Source organism: Taudactylus pleione, unplaced genomic scaffold (assembly GCF_031769625.1).
Source record: "Taudactylus pleione unplaced genomic scaffold, aTauple2 ptg000958l, whole genome shotgun sequence".
NCBI classification, from domain to species: domain Eukaryota; kingdom Metazoa; phylum Chordata; class Amphibia; order Anura; family Myobatrachidae; genus Taudactylus; species Taudactylus pleione.
The window spans coordinates 33,853-58,723 of NW_028285359.1; the positions used below are offsets into that span (position 1 = coordinate 33,853).

The window sequence follows — 24,871 nt, forward strand, 5'->3', positions numbered from 1 at the left end:
GGATATATAACTGTGTCACATCAAGGGGATAAATAACTGTGTCACAACCAGGGGATATATAACTGTGTCACACCCAGGGGATATATAACTGTGTCACACCCAGGGGATATATAACTGTGTCACACCCAGGGGATATATAACTGTGTCACACCCAGGGGATATATAACTGTGTCACATCCAGGGGAGAAATAACTGTGTCACATCCAGGGGAGAAATAACTGTGTCACATCCAGGGGATATATAACTGTGTCACACCCTGGGGATATATAACTGTGTCACAACCATGGGATATATAACTGTGTCACACCCAGGGGATATATAACTGTGTCACACCCAGGGGATATATAACTGTGTCACACCAAGGGGATATATAACTGTGTCACACCCAGGGGATATATAGCTGTGTCACATCCAGGGGATATATAACTGTGTCACATCCAGGGGATATATAACTGTGTCACATCCAGGGGATATATAACTGTGTCACATCCAGGGGATATATAACTGTGTCACACCCAGGGGACATATAACTGTGTCACACCCAGGGGATATATAACTGTGTCACACCCAGGGGATATATAACTGTATCACACCCAGGGGATATATAACTGTGTCACATCCAGGGGATATATAACTGTGTCACACCCAGGGGATATATAACTGTGTCACACCCAGGGGATATATAACTGTGTCACATCCAGGGAATATATAACTGTGTCACATCCAGGGGAGAAATAACTGTGTCACACTCATGGGATATATAACTGTGTCACATCAAGGGGATAAATAACTGTGTCACAACCAGGGGATATATAACTGTGTCACATCCAGGGGATATATAACTGTGTCACAACCAGGGGATATCATTGTTACATTCAATACATAAGACTCACATTAATGAGATTACTGCAGTAGGTATAACTACAATACATATAAATGTGTCACATTCAGGGGTTATATAACTGTGTCACATCCAGGGGAGAAATAACTGTGTCACATCCAGGGGAGAAATAACTGTGTCACACCCAGCGGAGAAATAACTGTGTGACACCCAGGGGAGAAATAACTGTGTCACACCCAGGGGATATATAACTGTGTCACATCCAGATGATATATAACTGTGTCACACCCAGGGGATATATAACTGTGTCACACCCAGGGGATATATAACTGTGTCACATCAAGGGGATATATAACTGTGTCACACCCAGGGGAGAAATAACTGTGTGACACCCAGGGGAGAAATAACTGTGTCACACCCAGGGGATATATAACTGTGTCACATCCAGATGATATATAACTGTGTCACACCCAGGGGATATATAACTGTGTCACACCCAGGGGATATATAACTGTGTCACATCAAGAGGATATATAACTGTGTCACACCAAGGGGAGAAATAACTGTGTCACACCCAGGAGAGAAATAACTGTGTCACACCCAGGAGATATATAACTGTGTCACATCCAGGGGATATATAACTGTGTCACACCCAGGGGAGAAATAACTGTGTCACACCCAGGGGATATATAACTGTGTCACACCCAGGGGATATATAACTGTGTCACACCCAGGGGATATATAACTGTGTCACATCCAGGGGCGAAATAAATGTGTCACATCCAGGAGATATATAACAGTGTCACACCCAGGGGATATATAACTGTCACATCCAGGGGATATATAACTGTGTCACACCCAGGGGATATATAACTGTATCACATCCAGGGGCTATACAGTATAAATGTGTCATATCCAGGGAATATATAACTGTGTCACATCCAGGGGAAAAATAACTTTGTCACATCCTGGGGATATATAACTGTGTCACACTCAGGGGATATATAACTGTGTCACGCCCAGGGGAGAAATAACTGTGCCACACCCAGGGGATATATAACTTTGTCACACCCACGGGATATATAACTGTCACATCCAGGGGATATATAACTGTGTCACACCCAGGGGATATATAACTGTGTCACATCCAGGGGATATATAACTGTGTCACACCCAGGGGATATATAACTGTGTCACACCCAGGAGATATATAACAGTGTCACACCCAGGGGATATATAACTGTGTCACACCCAGGGGATATATAACTGTGTCAAACCCAGGGGATATATAACTGTCACATCCAGGGGATATATAACTGTGTCACACCCAGGGGATATATAACTGTGTCACATCCAGGGAATATATAACTGTGTCACACCCAGGGGAGAAATAACTGTGTCACACTCAGGGGATATATAACTGTGTCACATCAAGGGGATAAATAACTGTGTCACAACCAGGGGATATATAACTGTGTCACACCCAGGGGATATATAACTGTGTCACACCCAGGGGATATATAACTGTGTCACACCCAGGGGATATATAACTGTGTCACACCCAGGGGATATATAACTGTGTCACATCCAGGGGAGAAATAACTGTGTCACATCCAGGGGAGAAATAACTGTGTCACATCCAGGGGATATATAACTGTGTCACACCCTGGGGATATATAACTGTGTCACAACCATGGGATATATAACTGTGTCACACCCAGGGGATATATAACTGTGTCACACCCAGGGGATATATAACTGTGTCACACCAAGGGGATATATAACTGTGTCACACCCAGGGGATATATAGCTGTGTCACATCCAGGGGATATATAACTGTGTCACATCCAGGGGAGAAATAACTGTGCCACACCCAGGGGATATATAACTGTGTCACACCCAGGGGATATATAACTGTGTCACATCCAGGGGATATATAACTGTGTCACATCCAGGGGATATATAACTGTGTCACACCCAGGGGATATATAACTGTGTCACACCCAGGGGATATATAACTGTGTCACACCCAGGGGATATATAACTGTGTCACATCCAGGGGATATATAACTGTGTCACACCCAGGGAATATATAACTGTGCCACACCCAGGGGAGAAATAACTGTGCCACACCCAGGGGATATATAACTGTGTCACACCCAGGGGATATATAACTGTGTCACACCCAGTGGATATATAACTGTGTCACACCCAGGGGATATATAACTGTGTCACACCCAGGGGATATAACTGTGTCACACACAGGGGATATATAACTGTGTCACACACAGGGGATATATAACTGTGTCACATCCAGGGGATATATAACTGTGTCACACCCAGGGAATATATAACTGTGTCACACCCAGGGGATATATAACTGTGTCACACCCAGGGAATATATAACTGTCACATCCAGGGGATATATAACTGTGTCACACCCAGGGGATATATAACTGTGTCACACCCAGGGGAGAAATAACTGTGTCACACCCAGGGGATATATAACTGTCACATCCAGGGGATATATAACTGTGTCACACCCAGGGGATATATAACTGTATCACATCCAGGGGCTATACAGTATAAAAGTGTCATATCCAGGGAATATATAACTGTGTCACATCCAGGGGAAAAATAACTTTGTCACATCCAGGGGATATATAACTGTGTCGCATCCAGGGGATATATAACTGTGTCACACCCAGGGGATATATAACTGTGTCACACCCAGGGGATATATAACTGTGTCACATCAAGGGGATATATAACTGTGTCACACCCAGGGGAGAAATAACTGTGTGACACCCAGGGGAGAAATAACTGTGTCATACCCAGGGGATATATAACTGTGTCACATCCAGGGGATATATAACTGTGTCACACCCAGGGGATATATAACTGTGTCACACCCAGGGGATATATAACTGTGTCACATCAAGAGGATATATAACTGTGTCACACCCAGGGGGGAAATAACTGTTTTCACACCCAGGAGATTTATAACTATGTCACATCCAGGGGATATATAACTGTGTCACACCCAGGGGAGAAATAACTGTGTCACACCCAGGGGATATATAACTGTGTCACACCCAGGGGATATATAACTGTGTCACATCCAGGGGCAAAATAACTGTGTCACATCCAGGAGATATATAACAGTGTCACACCCAGGGGATATATAACTGTCACATCCAGGGGATATATAACTGTGTCACACCCAGGGGATATATAACTGTATCACATCCAGGGGCTATACAGTATAAATGTGTCATATCCAGGGAATATATAACTGTGTCACATCCAGGGGAAAAATAACTTTGTCACATCCAGGGGATATATAACTGTGTCACACTCAGGGGATATATAACTGTGTCACGCCCAGGGGAGAAATAACTGTGCCACACCCAGGGGATATATAACTTTGTCACACCCAGGGGATATATAACTGTCACATCCAGGGGATATATAACTGTGTCACACCCAGGGGATATATAACTGTGTCACATCCAGGGGATATATAACTGTGTCACACCCAGGGGATATATAACTGTGTCACACCCAGGGGATATATAACTGTGTCACACCCAGGGGATATATAACTGTGTCACACCCAGGGGATATATAACTGTGTCACATCCAGGGGATATATAACTGTGTCACACTCAGGGGATATATAACCGTGTCACGCCCAGGGGAGAAATAACTGTGCCACACCCAGGGGATATATAACTGTGCCACACCCAGGGGATATATAACTGTGTCACACCCAGGAGATATATAACTGTGTCACACCCAGGGGAGAAATAACTGTGTCACACCCAGGAGATATATAACTATGTCACATCCAGGGGATATATAACTGTGTCACATCCAGGGGATATATAACTGTGTCACATCCAGGGGATATATAACTGTGTCACATCCAGGGGATATATAACTGTGTCACATCCAGGGGATATATAACTGTGTCACATCCAGGTGATATATAATTGTGTCACATCCAGGTGATATATAATTGTGTCATATCCAGGGGATATATAATTGTCATATCCAGGGGATATATAACGGTGTCACATCCAGGGGATAAATAACTGTGTCACATCCAGGGGACACATAACTGTGTCACATCCAGGGGAGAAATAACTGTGTCACATCCAGGGGATATATAACTGTCACATCCAGGGGATATATAACTGTCACATCCAGGGGATATATAACTGTCACATCCAGGGGATATATAACTGTGTCACATCCAAGGGATATATAACTGTGTCACATCCAGGGGAGAAATAACTGTCACATCCAGGGGATATATAACTGTGTCACATCCAGGGGATATATAACTGTGTCACATCCAGGGGATATATAACTGTGTCACATCCAAGGGATATATAACTGTGTCACATCCAAGGGATATATAACTGTGTCACATCCAGGGGATAAATAACTGTGTCACACCCAGGGGATATATAACTGTGTCACATCCAGGGGAGAAATAACTGTGTCACATCCAGGGAATATATAACTGTGTCACACCCAGGGGATATATAACTGTGTCACATCCAAGGGATATATAACTGTGTCACATCCAGGGGAGAAATAACTGTCACATCCAGGGGATATATAACTGTGTCACATCCAGGGGATATATAACTGTGTCACATCCAGGGGATATATAACTGTGTCACATCCAAGGGATATATAACTGTGTCACATTCAGGGGATATATAACTGTGTCACATTCAGGGGATATATAACTGTGTCACATCCAGGGAATATACTCTATAACTGTGTCACATCCAGGGGATATATAACTGTGTCACATCCAGGGGATATATAACTGTCACATCCAGGGGATATATAACTGTGTCACATCCAGGGGATATATAACTGTGTCACATCCAGGGGATATATAACTGTGTCACATCCAGGGGATATATAACTGTGTCACATCCAGGGGATATATAACTGTGTCACATCCAGGGGATATATAACTGTGTCACATCCAGGGGATATATAACTGTCACATCCAGGGGATATATAACTGTATCACATTCAGGGGATATACTGTATAACTGTATCACATCCAGGGAATATACTCTATAACTGTGTCATATCCAGGGAATATATAACTGTGTCACATCCAGGGGATATATAACTGTGTCACATCCAGGGGATATATAACTGTGTCACATCCAGGGGATATATAACTGTGTCACATCCAGGAGATATATAACAGTGTCACACCCAGGGGATATATAACTGTCACATCCAGGGGATATATAACTGTGTCACACCCAGGGGATATATAACTGTATCACATCCAGGGGCTATACAGTATAAATGTGTCATATCCAGGGAATATATAACTGTGTCACATCCAGGGGAAAAATAACTTTGTCACATCCTGGGGATATATAACTGTGTCACACTCAGGGGATATATAACTGTGTCACGCCCAGGGGAGAAATAACTGTGCCACACCCAGGGGATATATAACTTTGTCACACCCAGGGGATATATAACTGTCACATTCAGGGGATATATAACTGTGTCACACCCAGGGGATATATAACTGTGTCACATCCAGGGGATATATAACTGTGTCACACCCAGGGGATATATAACTGTGTCACACCCAGGAGATATATAACAGTGTCACACCCAGGGGATATATAACTGTGTCACACCCAGGGGATATATAACTGTGTCACATCCAGGGGATATATAACTGTGTCACATCCAGGGAATATATAACTGTGTCACATCCAGGGAATATATAACTGTGTCACACCCAGGGGAGAAATAACTGTGTCACACTCAGGGGATATATAACTGTGTCACATCAAGGGGATAAATAACTGTGTCACAACCAGGGGATATATAACTGTGTCACACCCAGGGGATATATAACTGTGTCACACCCAGGGGATATATAACTGTGTCACACCCAGGGGATATATAACTGTGTCACACCCAGGGGATATATAACTGTGTCACATCCAGGGGAGAAATAACTGTGTCACATCCAGGGGAGAAATAACTGTGTCACACCCTGGGGATATATAACTGTGTCACAACCATGGGATATATAACTGTGTCACACCCAGGGGATATATAACTGTGTCACACCCAGGGGATATATAACTGTGTCACACCCAGGGGATATATAACTGTGTCACACCCAGGGGATATATAGCTGTGTCACATCCAGGGGATATATAACTGTGTCACATCCAGGGGATATATAACTGTGTCACATCCAGGGGATATATAACTGTGTCACATCCAGGGGACATATAACTGTGTCACACCCAGGGGACATATAACTGTGTCACACCCAGGGGACATATAACTGTGTCACACCCAGGGGATATATAACTGTGTCACACCCAGGGGATATATAACTGTATCACATCCAGGGGATATATAACTGTGTCACATCCAGGGGATATATAACTGTGTCACACCCAGGGGATATATAACTGTGTCACACCCAGGGGATATATAACTGTGTCACATCCAGGGGATATATAACTGTGTCACATCCAGGGGAGAAATAACTGTGTCACACTCAGGGGATATATAACTGTGTCACATCAAGGGGATAAATAACTGTGTCACAACCAGGGGATATATAACTGTGTCACATCCAGGAGATATATAACTGTGTCACAACCAGGGGATATCATTGTTACATACAATACATAAGACTCACATTAATGAGATTACTGCAGTACGTATAACTACAATACATATAAATGTGTCACATTCAGGGGTTATATAACTGTGTCACATCCAGGGGAGAAATAACTGTGTCACACCCAGCGGAGAAATAACTGTGTCACACCCAGGGGAGAAATAACTGTGTCACACCCAGGGGAGAAATAACTGTGTCACACCCAGTAGAGAAATAGCTGTGTCACACCCAGGGGATATATAACTGTGTCACACCCAGGGGATATATAACTGTGTCACACCCAGGGGATATATAACTGTGTCTCACCCAGGGGATATATAACTGTGTCACATCCAGGGGATATATAACTGTGTCACATCCAGGGGATATATAACTGTGTCACACTCAGGGGATATATAACTGTATCACACCCAGGGGATATATAACTGTGTCACACTCAGGGGATATATAACTGTGTCACATCCAGGGGATATATAACTGTATCACATCCAGGGGATATATAACTGTGTCACATCCAGGGGATATATAACTTTGTCACACCCAGGGGATATATAACTGTGTCACACCCAGGGGATATATAACTGTGTCACACCCAGGGGATATATAACTGTGTCACACCCAGGGGATATATAACTGTGTCACATCCAGGGGATATATAACTGTGTCACATCCAGGGAATATATAACTGTGCCACTCCCAGGGGAGAAATAACTGTGCCACACCCAGGGGATATATAACTGTGTCACACCCAGGGGATATATAACTGTGTCACACCCAGTGGATATATAACTGTGTCACACCCAGGGGATATATAACTGTGTCACACACAGGGGATATAGCTGTGTCACACACAGGGGATATATAACTGTGTCACACACAGGGGATATATAACTGTGTCACATCCAGGGAATATATAACTGTGTCACACCCAGGGAATATATAACTGTGTCACACCCAGGGGATATATAACTGTGTCACACCCAGGGAATATATAACTGTCACATCCAGGGGATATATAACTGTGTCACACCCAGGGGATATATAACTGTGTCACACCCAGGGGAGAAATAACTGTGTCACACCCAGGGGATATATAACTGTCACATCCAGGGGATATATAACTGTGTCACACCCAGGGGATATATAACTGTATCACATCCAGGGGCTATACAGTATAAAAGTGTCATATCCAGGGAATATATAACTGTGTCACATCCAGGGGAAAAATAACTTTGTCACATCCAGGGGATATATAACTGTGTCGCATCCAGGGGATATATAACTGTGTCACACCCAGGGGATATATAACTGTGTCACACCCAGGGGATATATAACTGTGTCACATCAAGGGGATATATAACTGTGTCACACCCAGGGGAGAAATAACTGTGTGACACCCAGGGGAGAAATAACTGTGTCATACCCAGGGGATATATAACTGTGTCACATCCAGGGGATATATAACTGTGTCACACCCAGGGGATATATAACTGTGTCACACCCAGGGGATATATAACTGTGTCACATCAAGAGGATATATAACTGTGTCACACCCAGGGGAGAAATAACTGTGTCACACCCAGGAGATATATAACTATGTCACATCCAGGGGATATATAACTGTGTCACACCCAGGGGAGAAATAACTGTGTCACACCCAGGGGATATATAACTGTGTCACACCCAGGGGATATATAACTGTGTCACATCCAGGGGCGAAATAACTGTGTCACATCCAGGAGATATATAACAGTGTCACACCCAGGGGATATATAACTGTCACATCCAGGGGATATATAACTGTGTCACACCCAGGGGATATATAACTGTATCACATCCAGGGGCTATACAGTATAAATGTGTCATATCCAGGGAATATATAACTGTGTCACATCCAGGGGAAAAATAACTTTGTCACATCCAGGGGATATATAACTGTGTCACACTCAGGGGATATATAACTGTGTCACGCCCAGGGGAGAAATAACTGTGCCACACCCAGGGGATATATAACTTTGTCACACCCAGGGGATATATAACTGTCACATCCAGGGGATATATAACTGTGTCACACCCAGGGGATATATAACTGTGTCACATCCAGGGGATATATAACTGTGTCACACCCAGGGGATATATAACTGTGTCACACCCAGGAGATATATAACAGTGTCACACCCAGGGGATATATAACTGTGTCACACCCAGGGGATATATAACTGTGTCACACTCAGGGGATATATAACTGTGTCACGCCCAGGGGAGAAATAACTGTGCCACACCCAGGGGATATATAACTGTGCCACACCCAGGGGATATATAACTGTGTCACACCCAGGAGATATATAACAGTGTCACACCCAGGGGATATATAACTGTGTCACACCCAGGGGATATATAACTGTGTCACATCCAGGGGATATATAACTGTGTCACACCCAGGGGATATATAACTGTGTCACACCCAGGGGATATATAACTGTGTCACATCCAGGAGATATATAACTGTATCACATCCAGGGGATATATAACTGTGTCACATCCAGGGGATATAATTGTTACATACAATACATAAAACTCACATTAATGAGATTACTGCAGTACATATAACTACAATACATATAACTAGGTCACAGATGAGACATAACAGTGCCACATGCAGGGGACATGTAACTAGGTCATAGACTGGAGACCTACATAGAGGGCAGAATAAGAAACACACAGGAGATATAACTGTCTTACATACAGGACGTATGACGGTGTTGCACAAAGGAGATATAATTTCAGATGCGTACACATACATCTTACACCTTCTAGTTGCGCCATGCCGTGGTGTGACTCTGTAGCGCCGAGCGTCTTTTGGACGGGAAGCAGCTGTGAAGGACATTGCAGAGACGGCTCCTTTTCACCTCAGCTGTCTCCACACCGAAGCAATGTTGAATTGCCCTTGTGGCTTAGTTCCTACTGCTGCTACTCACAGTGAGTTGGAAACCAAATTATCGGGGGTCGTCCAGCCCCCAATAATTAGCATAATGAATTGACCCCATAGTGTGGTCTCTCTGGTAACAAATTCTCCCCATACAGTATGTGTGAGCCAAAGTCAATAGATTGCAATGTACATCTGGCTGATTAGTTCACCTGTATACCTGCCTCACACACCTGTATACCTGCCTCACACATCTGTATACCTGCCTCACACACCTGTATACCTGTCTCACACACCTGTATACCTTCCTCACACATCTGTATACCTTCCTCACACACCTGTATACCTGCCTCACACACCTGTATACCTTCCTCACACACCTGTATACCTGCCTCACACACCTGTATACCTGCCTCACACGCCTGTATACCTGCCTCACACGCCTGTATACCTGCCTCACACGCCTGTATACCTTCCTCACACGCCTGTATCCCTGCCTCACACGCCTGTATACCCGCCTCACACGCCTGTATACCCTCCTCACACGCCTGTATACCTTCCTCACACGCCTGTATACCTACCTCACACGCCTGTCTACCTGCCTCACACGCCTGTATACCTTCCTCACACGCCTGTATACCTGCCTCACATGCCTGTATACCTTCCTCACACGCCTGTATACCTGCCTCACACGCCTGTATACCTGCCTCACACGCCTGTATACCTGCATCACACGCCTGTATACCTGCATCACACGCCTGTATACCTGCATCACACACCTGTATACCTGCATCACACGCCTGTATACCTGCATCACACGCCTGTATACCTGCCTCACACTCCTGTATACCTTCCTCACACGCCTGTATACCTGCCTCACACGCCTGTATACCTGCCTCACACGCCTGTATACCTGCCTCACACGCCTGTATACCTTCCTCACACGCCTGTATACCTTCCTCACACGCCTGTATACCCGCCTCACACGCCTGTATACCTGTCTCACACGTCTGTATACCTGTCTCACACGTCTGTATACCTTCCTCACACGTCTGTATACCCTCCTCACACGCCTGTATACCCGCCTCACACGCCTGTATACCCGCCTCACACGCCTGTATACCCTCCTCACATGCCTGTATACCTTCCTCACACGCCTGTCTACCTACCTCACACGCCTGTCTACCTGCCTCACACGCCTGTATACCTTCCTCACACGCCTGTATACCTGCCTCACACGCCTGTATACCTTCCTCACACGCCTGTATACCTGCCTCACACGCCTGTATACCTTCCTCACACGCCTGTATACCTGCATCACACGCCTGTATACCTGCATCACACGCCTGTATACCTGCATCACACGCCTGTATACCTGCATCACACGCCTGTATACCTGCCTCACACGCCTGTATACCTGCCTCACACGCCTGTATTCCTGCCTCACACGCCTGTATTCCTGCCTCACACGCCTGTATACCTTCCTCACACGCCTGTATACCTGCCTCACACGCCTGTATACCTGCCTCACACGCCTGTATACCTGCCTCACACGCCTGTATACCTGCCTCACACTCCTGTATACCTGCCTCACACTCCTGTATACCTGCCTCACACGCCTGTATACCTGCCTCACACGCCTGTATACCTGCCTCACACGCCTGTATACCTGCCTCACACTCCTGTATACCTTCCTCACACGCCTGTATACCTTCCTCACACGCCTGTATACCCGCCTCACACGCCTGTATACCCGCCTCACACGCCTGTATACCTGCCTCACACGCCTGTATACCCGCCTCACACACCTGTATACCCACCTCACACACCTGTATACCTGCCTCACACGCCTGTATACCTGCCTCACACGCCTGTATACCTGCCTCACACTCCTGTATACCTGCCTCACACTCCTGTATACCTTCCTCACACGCCTGTATACCTGCCTCACACGCCTGTATACCTGCCTCACACGCCTGTATACCTGCCTCACACTCCTGTATACCTTCCTCACACGCCTGTATACCTTCCTCACACGCCTGTATACCCGCCTCACACGCCTGTATACCCGCCTCACACGCCTGTATTCCTGCCTCACACGCCTGTATACCTGCCTCACACACCTGTATACCTGCATCACACGCCTGTATACCTGCCTCACACGCCTGTATACCTGCCTCACACGCCTGTATTCCTGCCTCACACGCCTGTATTCCTGCCTCACACGCCTGTATACCTTCCTCACACGCCTGTATACCTGCCTCACACGCCTGTATACCTGCCTCACACGCCTGTATACCTGCCTCACACGCCTGTATACCTGCCTCACACGCCTGTATACCTGCCTCACACTCCTGTATACCTTCCTCACACGCCTGTATACCTGCCTCACACGCCTGTATACCTGCCTCACACGCCTGTATACCTGCCTCACACTCCTGTATACCTTCCTCACACGCCTGTATACCTTCCTCACACGCCTGTATACCCGCCTCACACGCCTGTATACCCGCCTCACACGCCTGTATTCCTGCCTCACACGCCTGTATACCTGCCTCACACACCTGTATACCTGCCTCACACACCTGTATACCTGCCTCACACACCTGTATACCCACCTCACACACCTGTATACCCACCTCACACACCTGTGCGCCAGTGGAGGTAATTGGTAGATAAGTAACACTGGATTCTGATCTGTCTGGGCCAAGGATAAAGCACCAGGCCGCCAACCATATAGATTTATACACAAATGCTTAGCTGAACATTTATAGAATACAGAGTGAATATTATCTACACATATACAAGATGTTACCGACAGGACATTATACTTCTACCTTTGGCCATTGTTAGTAGCTGATACTGGTCTTGGCGAACCTTCTGCTCTTTGGTTTCTCCAAGAATAAATTTGCATTGTTCGGAGGGTATATTAGGATTCGTTTGCATGTCCGGTTTCGGTTGCTCCTTTGGTAGAAACCAAAATGGAAGAGTGGCAAGTAGACTTAATGCACCGGCTACCAGGTAACCGAGCCACCAGGCACCTACCCACTGATCATCTTCCGGAGTAATTGTTACCCTGTCTGGAGAGAAACATGGCGGACACATGTATCAAAGAGCAAACGGCAGTTGTAAGAGAGCTCACATCCCGTTATTGCTACATTGTGACACAGCGCGACCCCTGATTCCTGCGTTACTCTGTCCTATGACCCCCTAGGGATAACATCCTTCTATAGCTGCCAGGACGCCCAAAGCATTGGTTAATCAAAGGAAATCTATACACAAAGAGAAAACAGAAGAGAGTTGTCTCTTTATGGGGCACTTTTATTTCGGTATAAGAAAATGTGCATTTTGAGCAGCAAAATATTTAAAACCTTTTTATGCAAAACATAAATTTGTGAAGACAATAAAATAAAAAAGTGATTAAACCAAAAGGTTCCATTGTGTGATTTATTGATTATCCTTATTCTGTTCTTCTATCGTCTATTTTACAGATCTATTCTGGTATATTCCCAAAAATAAAGTAACATTCAGTGTCCACTTAATAGCTTGTGTTTGTAATTCATTCCATGTATACAGTAGGTCAAATATTTCAGTACTCCATATATTCTAAGTATCGTCACTTTATGTATTGACCTACTATGGTCGCATATTATATAATGTCTGATTCCTCCTAGAGCATGTGTCCCAATATAACTATTCCGCCACACTGGGGATAAAGCCAATTTATGGGAGTCATGCAATAGTACATAGGATCATTTATTGGAGAGGAATTATTACCGGATAATTGGCCTCTACTTAGTCCACTAGCGTATGGACATTAATGATGATATGAGGTCCAGTATTATTCCTCTCCATGTAATAGTACCTACAGTTCCCTATTATTATATTTGGGAGAGAGAAGTTATCGGGTAATAACCCTCTTTAGTCCATTAGCATACAGTATGGACAAACTAATATAAAATTGAGATCCAATATATCTCTTCCTCTTCACGATTGTAATGTCATATAAATATTCCCGTACTATAATCAGATATTAGAATATTGCGTAGACGTCACCGTAAGGTGATTACTAGGACACTGGTGTTACTAGAGATAAATCGTGTATCAGGCTCCAGATACAGTATCATGTATATAGAGTGCTGTACTGTAAGTGATTATATTATTGACACCTTAGTTTTTTTGATACATCGAAAATGAAACAATAGTTCCCCTATAGGATGCCATTATTCTATCTATACCATGTAGCATACCATTGTATTATGGTTCACAAGCAGGTTCTCTGGCTCTGTTTAAAATTGACCCATGAATAATGAGTATACTGTATATTACGCCTTTTATTCTAAGCAGATATTCAGTAGTCAGTTTTTCATGTATTACATTTCATGCTTCTTCCATAGCAGGGAGCGTAGGGAACACACTGTAACTACTTTGTTTCAAAATGTTCAACCCACAGTCAGATATTCATCAGTTTAATCCTGTGATCTGTTACAATTGTATCTCAGATTATAGTTATCTACCTCGATCTTTACTATAACTAGGCCCTCGGTGTGCCGGTATGTACTGTACATTGCAGGTTTGCACTCGCCTGTAATGTAAACTTAGTAACTAATGTAATTATTTCTTCATTGAATATTGGCTGCACGCCACGTCTGTGTCACTAACACGTTTACAGCGTCCGTACAGAATGAAATACGACATCTTCATTCATTAGCGCTCTGTCCACATTAGCTGGATAACGTTAATATTAGACTGCCATATTGATTCATACAACACGAATAGGATATTAACTGATTGTATATGATTCTGTCACACAGCGGGACTAACGGCAGACGCGCGTTTCGCTGATATAGAGCTTTCTCAAGGGTAACCCGATTGTCGCGTCCTCCTCCTACCTTTTATTACATGCTATAGCCAATCCATGCGGGTTATGTGAGTCACATGGTTCCTCTAGTAATTCACATTCATAATCCCAATTACCGGCCGTTATCTGCCGTCACCATTCTATATTTGAATCTGCCCTATCCAGGCTACTTATACGGGCATAAAAAAATCACACTACCTTCATGTGTTACCGTGCCGCTATCAGTACAACAGGGGCACAGTACAATAGAGTAGAATTCATTTGGGCGTATACATGTGTAGAGTTCAACCAATCAGGACACCGTATGTGGGTTTTTACACGCTAAGTCCGTATTTATTATTTTATTTCTGAATAAATAATGTTACAGATATGAAGACTAGTGCGGCTTAATAAAAGGAAGCAGGTACTACTAGTGTCAGCCATACAGTATGATGTACTGATCAGTGACATCAAAATGGAATTAGCAATAATAAATATTAGAAATCCTGATTAGGCCTCGATTACAGTCACAAAACCGAAAGAATGAATTCCCGGCGTGGTTCTAATTACCTAAATCCACAGCGCCAATGTCCACGAATAATGAGGCACAGAGAGATCCCAAAAGAAATCCAAATATCGGCCCAATAACAGCGGCGGTTTGGACACAAGCTGAAACATATAATATATATATATTGGATAATACAGTGTAATATAATATCTCCCAAAAATTATTTTGTAAAATGTTTGGCCATAACTTCTGTTCTGCCAATACATACCCACAATCCATCTGGCTCTTACACTGTTACACTAATCCATGGACCACAGTACACCTGGCCATAACCCCTGATCCACCCAGCTATACCCACAATCCAACAGTCTAGGCTCCTGACACTCAAATCCCTCCCAACGATACCCCTTGTTATACCCATTCGTGCCCATAATCCACCTGGCTATAGCCTTGATCCATTAAGCCATACCCATAATCCATGTGTCATCCCACTGTTCTACCAATCCATGGACCACACTGCACCTGGCATAACCCCGATGCAGCCAGCCACGCCTACATTCTCCCTGGTTATACGTCTGATCCATCACTCCGCCTCTCACACCAAGACCACACCCCCAATCCATAAACCACGCCTACATTCTCCATGGTTATACGTCTGATCCGTCCCTCCACCTCTGCTCTGTACCAAGACCACACCCCCAATCCATAAACCACGACTACACTCTCCCTGGTTATACGTCTGATCCGTCCCTCCACCTCTGCTCTATACCAAGACCACACCCCCAATCCATAAACCACGCCTACACTCTCCCTGGTTATACGTCTGATCCATCCCTCCACCTCTGCTCTGTACCAAGACAGACCACACCCCCAATCCATAAACCACGCCTACACTCTCCCTGGTTATACGTCTGATCCATCCCTCCGGCTCTCACACCAAGACCACACCCCCAATACATAAACCACGCCTACATTCTCCCTGGTTATACGTCTGATCCGTCCCTCCACTTCTGCTCTGCACCGAGACCACGCCCCAATCCATAAACCATGCCTACACTCTCCCTGGTTATACGTCTGATCCGTCCCTCCACTTCTGCTCTGCACCGAGACCACGCCCCAATCCATAAACCATGCCTACACTCTCCCTGGTTATACGTCTGATCCGTCCCTCCGCCTCTGCTCTGTACCAAGACCACACCCCTAATCCATAAACCACACCTCCATACTGCCTGGTTATATGTCTGATCTGTCCCTACACCCATAAACCATGCCGGACTGGAAGTGCAGTAATGTGACCATATAAATACACATGGGGGTGTATTTACTAACGATTGTGCTTTTCTCTGCTGCAATAATAGCAATAGACAAAAATATGGAGGGTGTTTCCTCTGTGTAACAGGCTGGAGTGCATAGGGTGCCTTCTGCCGCAATGCCACTTACCTTTCTAAGGGGCCTATTTATCATGACATACTGTAATTATCACAAGTGATAATTTATGTTTTAAACTCACTGCGAGTTTAAAATATGTTTTGAAGGCATTCATCATGCCTCATTCATCATGCCTCATTCATCATGCCTCAATCATCATGCCTCACTAACAAAAGTATCACTTCCCAAAAGCTGCTCTTGTTGCAGAGTCAGCTTTTTGGAAAGTTATACTATTCCCCAGCAGCTGAGCTTTCCGCAAGGATTTCCTCACTGTGTCTGTCCCCCCCCTCACTCGCTATTCCCCCGCTGTCCTGTCTTTCACCTATCACCCCCCCCCCCCACCCCCCCCGCGGCCTCCAGTGTCTGATCCGAAAAGTTAGTGATGGTAGAGTCCTCCTTTTACCGTCGGTGACGAAATCAAATCTTTTTCAACACCGTGAGCTTCCTATTCCTATCAAAAAGTTCTTCTTCCCCCTGAAGAAACGGCCTCAAGATAGGGTGGTGAAACTCATTAAGGGACTCTTCCGGGTGCACCCCGCATTTGGCACTCCACTATCAGAAGTCCCAAGCAGCAGCAAGTGGCCCTGTGAACAACGCTCAGCCACTATTTGTAGCAGATGTAAGCATGCGGATTCTCTGTCCAGGGAGACCCAGCTGTATGGTAGTCTTAGGAGCCCTAATTACACTCACTGGCGGCCGCCAGCACTTCATAGGACCCCACAGCCATGAGATACGCACAGGAGCACGAGATTCCATCTCCTGATTGGCATCAGTGACCGCAGCAGCGGCTTCCCACTGGGCTGCAGGCATGTATGGCACCCGCAGTGTTAGAGGCTCCTCAAGCCGGTAAGTTTAGTGACAATACAATGTCCAGAGGAGGGAGGACCTGGAGTAACACTGCGGGGCGGCATGTTCAGGGGGAATCTGAGAAAGTTTGAGTTAACTAAAAGTGAAGTATGTGGAAGATCCAGAGGTGGTAGTGGCTAATACAGTAGGGGTTATAAACATGCTAGGCTTCCTAAAACTGGTTATATAACTCCTACATCCCAAGTTGATGACTTTAGGAGGCATAGGAGCTTGCAGTGAAGTGGGCGGGACATGTTGGAGGCTTAGGGCAGTATTTGGGGAAGGACTAATTTTGATCTGAGTTGGCCTATATAAATGTTGGGAGGTGTAGTCCTACTGTCAGCCACCATTCCTGCACTCTGATTGGCTGAAAGAACGAAGTTCCTCTGAGGTGTGTTGTCCTCTACATGTCCTGTCCCACCGGCGCAACGTTCTTGAGGCCTTTGCTAGTTAGTGCAGCGGAATTAGCAGAAAGGATCCAGTAAGGTCATTACCTATGTAGAACGCGGAGTTATTCTCTTCGGCATAGTCATCAATATAGGAAATCCCCAGCGGCTGTATTGGAGCCTCCCCCACTCCACGCAAAAGATTCCCCAACAAGATGGAGATCCACTTGGATTGTTCAAAGTCCCTCTCACACTCTGAGTATGAAGCAGACAATAGAGGGTTCCTCATGAATTTTGGAGAATCATAAAGTGAAAAAATCACGGAGTTGAGTACAAATTAATTTCATATAAACTGAAACAACAATCGTTGTATGTCAATGAGGGTAATGTGTTACTACGGGTGTAAGGGAGGGATTGTTTTTCTACACAGGTGAGACAGGGGAATGTGTTACTACAGATGTGAGGGAGGGATTGTTTTTCTACACAGGTGAGAGAGGGAAATGTGTTACTACAGGTGTGAGGGAGGGAATGTTTTTCTACACAGGTGAGGGAGTGGAATGTGTTACTACAGCTGTGAGGGAAGGATTGTTTTTCTACACAGGTGAGAGAGGGGATTGTGTTACTACATGTGTGAGGGAGGGATTGTTTTTCTCCACAGGTGAGGGAAATGTGTTACTACAGATGTCAGGGAGGGATTGTTTTTCTACATAGGTGAGAGAGGAAAATGTGTTACTACAGGTGTGAGGCTGGGATTGTTTTTCTACACAGGTGAGGGAGGGGAAGGTCAAATGTCATACAACACGGGTGAGGGAGGGAAATGTGTTACTACAGAGGTGAGTGAGGATAATGTGTTATACACAGGTGGGGGAGTGGAATGTGTTAGTACACAGGTGAGGGAGGGTAATGTCTTACTATAGCAGTGATGCATTACTATTGAGGTGAAGGATTAATGTGCTACTGGAGTGGTGAGATGGAAATGGAAACCATAAATATCTAATGTGTACGCAGGTGAAACTGGGTACATCAGCTAGTACAGTATAAAAGCAGGGTCAGATTAAGGGTCTGCAGCTGAAAATGATCAAGGGATAGATGTGAGAAGCGGAGGAGCATTGATCAGTGATGTGTGGGTGTGACCAATGCTGAATGGGTGTGGTCAGTGCTGAGTAGGTGTGGTCAGTGCTGTGTGGGTGTGACCAGTGCTGAGTGGATGTGACCAGTGCTGAGTGGGTGTGGTCAGTGCTGAGTGGGTGTGGTCAGTACCATGTACACCCCCTACACTAACAGTCTTCCTATTGAAAATTTGCATAATTTTGTTAGGAAAAAGTACAATTTTAATGCTTGGCAGCTGGTCAGCAGGGTTGGGTACGCCATCCTGACAGTCAGAATCCCGACGCCTGAAAATCAGTATACTAACCCTCCCATTAACCCTAACCCTCCCCTTAGAGCCTATCCCGTAATCCTAAACCTAACTCACCCCCTATCCCTAATACTTACCATCAGGCTGCCGGCAGTCGGGATTCTGGTGCCGGTATTCAGAGAGCTGGCATCCAACTGCCGGGAATTTAACTACGTCCCGGTCAGCATCATTCTGACACAATGATGGGCCTATTTTATGTGGGGGCCTGGAACTGGAGATCTATCCACCCCATTGCTAATCTGGCCCTGTATAAAAGTGTACGGTTATTTTTAGAATGAGAATCAATGTCTAGGGACCTGTGTTCCATTTTGGCATTTGTCTATGATTTATTTTTACATATTTATATATTTATTTAGCTATATATATATATAATTCTATTATTATTGCTAATAGTAAATTGGTGTGTTTTAATAAATAGCTTACAGGTACAGTTCATAGCTGATAGCTATATAATTATTATATTTACATGTTTGTATATGATTTAATTAGGAGTTGGATAGGTTATAACCTGTTGATCGGAGTCTCCGGTAACAGCTGCTGAGATGTAGTAGGGCTTAGTTAGGGGTTTTCCTGTTGGCATACTGTATGTGGAATTACATGTTACATCAGGCCCTGGTGCTTATAGGTCTACAAGTGCCAGCACACCCACAAAAAACAAAGCTGCCGGGCATTGCTGTCACATGCAGATCCACTAATGTACACTAAATGAATTGTAATGTATACAGTATGTTCTCTGTAGCCTGCAATTATGGGAGATCATTATATTGTCAGCATATTTTTCATTTAATTAGTGTTAATTACTATTCCATGTTCCTATTTTGGAGATGCGTTTACTACAGTATAGTTAATCCTCTGTGTGTGACCTTATAATAGCGATCTAATTAATGTACACAATACATAGAGGCAAATAAGGGCAGATGACAATACTCACCAGGGTCGATGCTTAGATGAGACTTGTTCTCATAATCTTGTAGACAAGGGGAGCTGCTGATAGTAGAATTAGCAGAGTGTAATACGGTCCCCTCGTAGGCATAGCTGCGTAAGAACGTATAGAAATATTATTGGAAATACAAAGTCCAGAACTACGCATAACTAATATGTATATCCATCCACTGCCTGTTATTTTGTTCTACAATGTAACTGAGCAAATACTGTAATACTGGAATATTCAAATACTCTCTAAAGTCCTTTTCATGGGAGAATGAAATCAGTAGCAAAGAAACTAGTAACAAAAATTAAAAAAATACACCTTGTACAGGACCCAGATATACATAGGATATAGGGTGATTTCAAAAGCTCTGACTCATTTGCCAAAATATGTTGATATAGGGCAAAAAGATCAAATAACAAAGCATAGCATGTCAGTTATTTGCCCTTTGTATGATATGTTTATAATTCACCAGGTCAGGCTCCAGCACACGATAATATTGGACGACACAGGACCAGAGCCAATTATCCACCAGCTGCCTTTTGCAGTTTGCGTTGCGCATTTCCTGGCCAGTTTCGGTCGGCTGATTCTCCTGCTATACTAGACTTTGGGCCTGATTTATCAACGAGTTTTATCACAAAGGTCGCCAATTAACAGCGAAGGCAAATACCGGCGGAGGTTTTCGTTTAGTATCACTGTGGTACTAAAGAAAAATTCACTGGTATTTACCAATACTTACCCCTCCTGGCGAGGTCCTGCGCAGTCTTCATCCTGGTGAGGTTTTCCACTGGGCTGATGGCAGCATAACGCTGCCAGCGACGGGGCTCCGGTGTAAAGCGTGACGGTCCATCTGCGCATGTGCATGGCACGGGGACCCGGCAGTGTCTAGAAGGCTTCACTGAAGCCAGAAAGGCACCGCTGGGTCTCCATTCCCGGGAATGGGGTGCGCATCGCTCTCGCCATCTGAAAGATGGCGGGAACGATGCTTGACAAACAGAGGTAATCTTAGAAAGGTTGGCAAGTGCTAAAGGGGTCATTCTTCATTGTTAAATAGGGGCCAGAGAGTGATAAAACTCTCTGCGTATGATAAATGGTGGTGATCCAGCCAATCAGCTCCCAACTGTCATTTTTTAAACAGATGACAGTTGTGAGCTGATTGGCTGGATCACACTTATCATACACAAGGAACATTATCAGTCTCTGTGAGTGATAAAACTCATTGACAAATCAGACCCATAATAGGGGAAACACAAGTCTGAGCTTGGTGCTTTACGCGATTACAGTACACACATTGCTCCCACATTACCATAGCCAGATACAGAGTTACAGTATGTGTACAGTACACACATTGCTCCCACATTACCATAGCCGGATACAGAGTTACAGTATGTGTACAGTACACACATTGCTCCCACATTACCACAGCCGGATACAGAGTTACAGTATGTGTACAGTACACACATTGCTCCCACATTACCATAGCCGGATACAGAGTTACAGTATGTGTACAGTACACACATTGCTCCCACATTACCACAGCCGGATACAGAGTTACAGTATGTGTACAGTACACACATTGCTCCCACATTACCATAGCCGGATACAGAGTTACAGTATGTGTACAGTACACACATTGCTCCCACATTACCATAGCCGGATACAGAGTTACAGTATGTGTACAGTACACACATTGCTCCCACATTACCATAGCCGGATACAGAGTTACAGTATGTGTACAGCACAGACATTGCTCCCACATTACCACAGGTGGATACAGAGTTACACTATGTGTACAGTACAGACACTGCTCTCACATTACCATAGTCGGATACAGAGTTACACTATGTGTACAGTACAGACACTGCTCTCACATTACCATAGTCGGATACAGAGTTACAGTATGTGTACAGTACAGACATTGCTCCCACATTACCACAGGTGGATACAGAGTTACAGTATGTGTACAGTACAGACATTGTTCCCACATTACCATAGTCGGATACAGAGTTACAGTATGTGTACAGTACAGACATTGTTCCCACATTACCATAGTCGGATACAGAGTTACAGTATGTGTACAGTACAGATATTGCGGCGGACGCCCTGACTAAGCAGATTTATACCATATTCTTTTATGTGACTTTTGACAAATAAACTGCAGAAAACTCCACTTACCGATCCATAATAAAATGAGGCATCGCAATTAAAAATGTTCCGAGTGACATAATCAGGCAGCCGGCTCCAATTATTTTAGGCCTATGAAGTTTTCCTCCAAAGTAGCTGACCAGCATTATCACCAGCAGGTTTCCTGCGGGAGACAGACACTACTTCCCAATAAACAATGTAAATAATGGAAATACGCACAATCTCATGTATATTACTGCGTCCGCAGCAGTAGAAGCACAAGCTGGAATAACTTAAAGTGAACACATTATAGAGTAATTTAAACAATTGTTTCTCAATAACAGCACTTTTGTGGGAGTAGCTTTGAACCCCTGCCCCATTTGTTGCACTTAGCAGGGTCCCAGCGCACATATATATAGCCAGGAAAACTGTGGACAGAGGCAAACGCAGGATTTCTACAAGGAGGTTTCCAGATGTTTGAACGTGGAAGGGGTGTGGCCATGCAATCCAGGGGGCGTGACTGAGAACATTGATGCAACGTGCCCCCCAGCTTACTACATTCGGCTCGAATGTCATTGCTTTCCTTACAGTCCATCAATGGTCTATAATCGATGGTTTCTGACCATTGTTATAAAACCATCAATGGTTCTTGGTAACGCATGTGCAGATCACAGCCCGTGGAAAGATCGCAGCCCCACACAACAGTGGTCCCCATTGATGGTAAAACTGTTCCCCATCAGACCATCGATGGTTGCTAGCCATCCCTATCTCTCCTGCATTGCAGAGTAGTACGAGAGGGGACAGCCCCCCCAAATGTCCCTGTCATTGTGTTGTTGTTGGCACATAACCCTAGTTGTGTGGGATAGCAGTCAGAATACTCTCTATCTCTCTATCTTTTACAGTACAGGGAGACTTTTGCCTCTATTATAAATGTAAAATGTTTCTAATAATCATTTGTGAGCGCCTTTTTCATAATCCACTTGTATTTAAGGGGTTGTAGCCCTTTAACGTATCTAACAAGCTACAGACAAATTGTTAACTATCTTCTAATTAATAAAATTCTATTGTGACACTGACACAACGACGCTCACAATGTATTTCTCATTAAATATCATGGAGTGTGCTCGCTGAAGTGTCAGAAGAGGAAGGAGGGACCAAGAGGAGTTTATCACCTATCAAACCTTCCCAGTGATGTCAGAAGAGGAAGGAGGGGTCATGGTGGTTAGTCCGCTATCAAACCTTCCCAGTGATGTCCTAAGGGGAAGGAGGGGTCATGGTGTTAGTCCGCTATCAAACCTTCCCAGTGATGTCCTAAGGGGAAGGAGGGGTCATGGTGGTTAGTCCGCTATCAAACCTTCCCAGTGATGTCCTAAGGGGAAGGAGGGGTCATGGTGTTAGTCAGCTATCAAACCTTCCCAGTGATGTCCTAAGGGGAAGGAGGAGTCATGGTGTTAGTCCACTATCAAACCTTCCCAGTGATGTCAGAAGAGGAAGGAGGGGTCATGGTGGTTAGTCAGCTATCAAACCTTCCCAGTGATGTCAGAAGAGGAAGGAGGGGTCATGGTGTTAGTCAGCTATCAAACCTTCCCAGTGATGTCAGAAGAGGAAGGAGGGGTCATGGTGTTAGTCAGCTATCAAACCTTCCCAGTGATGTCCTAAGAGGAAGGAGGGGTCATGGTGTTAGTCCGCTATCAAACCTTCCCAGTGATGTCAGAAGAGGAAGGAGGGGTCATGGTGTTAGTCTGCTATCAAACCTTCCCAGTGATGTCAGAAGGGGAAGGAGGGGTCACGGTGTTAGTCCGCTATCAAACCTTCCCAGTGATGTCAGAAGAGGAAGGAGGGGTCATGGTGTTAGTCCGCTATCAAACCTTCCCAGTGATGTCAGAAGAGGAAGGAGGGGCAATAGGGGTAATCAGCTATC

General features: G+C 44.7%; 1 protein-coding gene across 1 annotated transcript in view; it reads right to left on the minus strand.

Moving 5' to 3' along the window:
* The window catches only part of LOC148473212 (solute carrier organic anion transporter family member 1C1-like), a gene marked incomplete at its 3' end in the record, with an annotated part of 35,196 nt that extends 11,651 nt beyond the window's left edge, over window positions 1–23,545 (minus strand). Inside the window, exons 1-6 of the mRNA XM_088459944.1 lie at window positions 23,506–23,545; window positions 23,002–23,134; window positions 20,830–20,933; window positions 18,590–18,736; window positions 15,884–15,982; window positions 13,311–13,553 (exon numbers count right to left, since the gene is read on the minus strand). Of these exons, the coding sequence (XP_088316070.1) occupies window positions 13,311–13,553; window positions 15,884–15,982; window positions 18,590–18,736; window positions 20,830–20,933; window positions 23,002–23,134; window positions 23,506–23,545 (766 nt within the window). The remainder of the gene's footprint in view (window positions 1–13,310; window positions 13,554–15,883; window positions 15,983–18,589; window positions 18,737–20,829; window positions 20,934–23,001; window positions 23,135–23,505) is intronic.
* Between the last annotated feature and the right edge of the window lie 1,326 nt (window positions 23,546–24,871).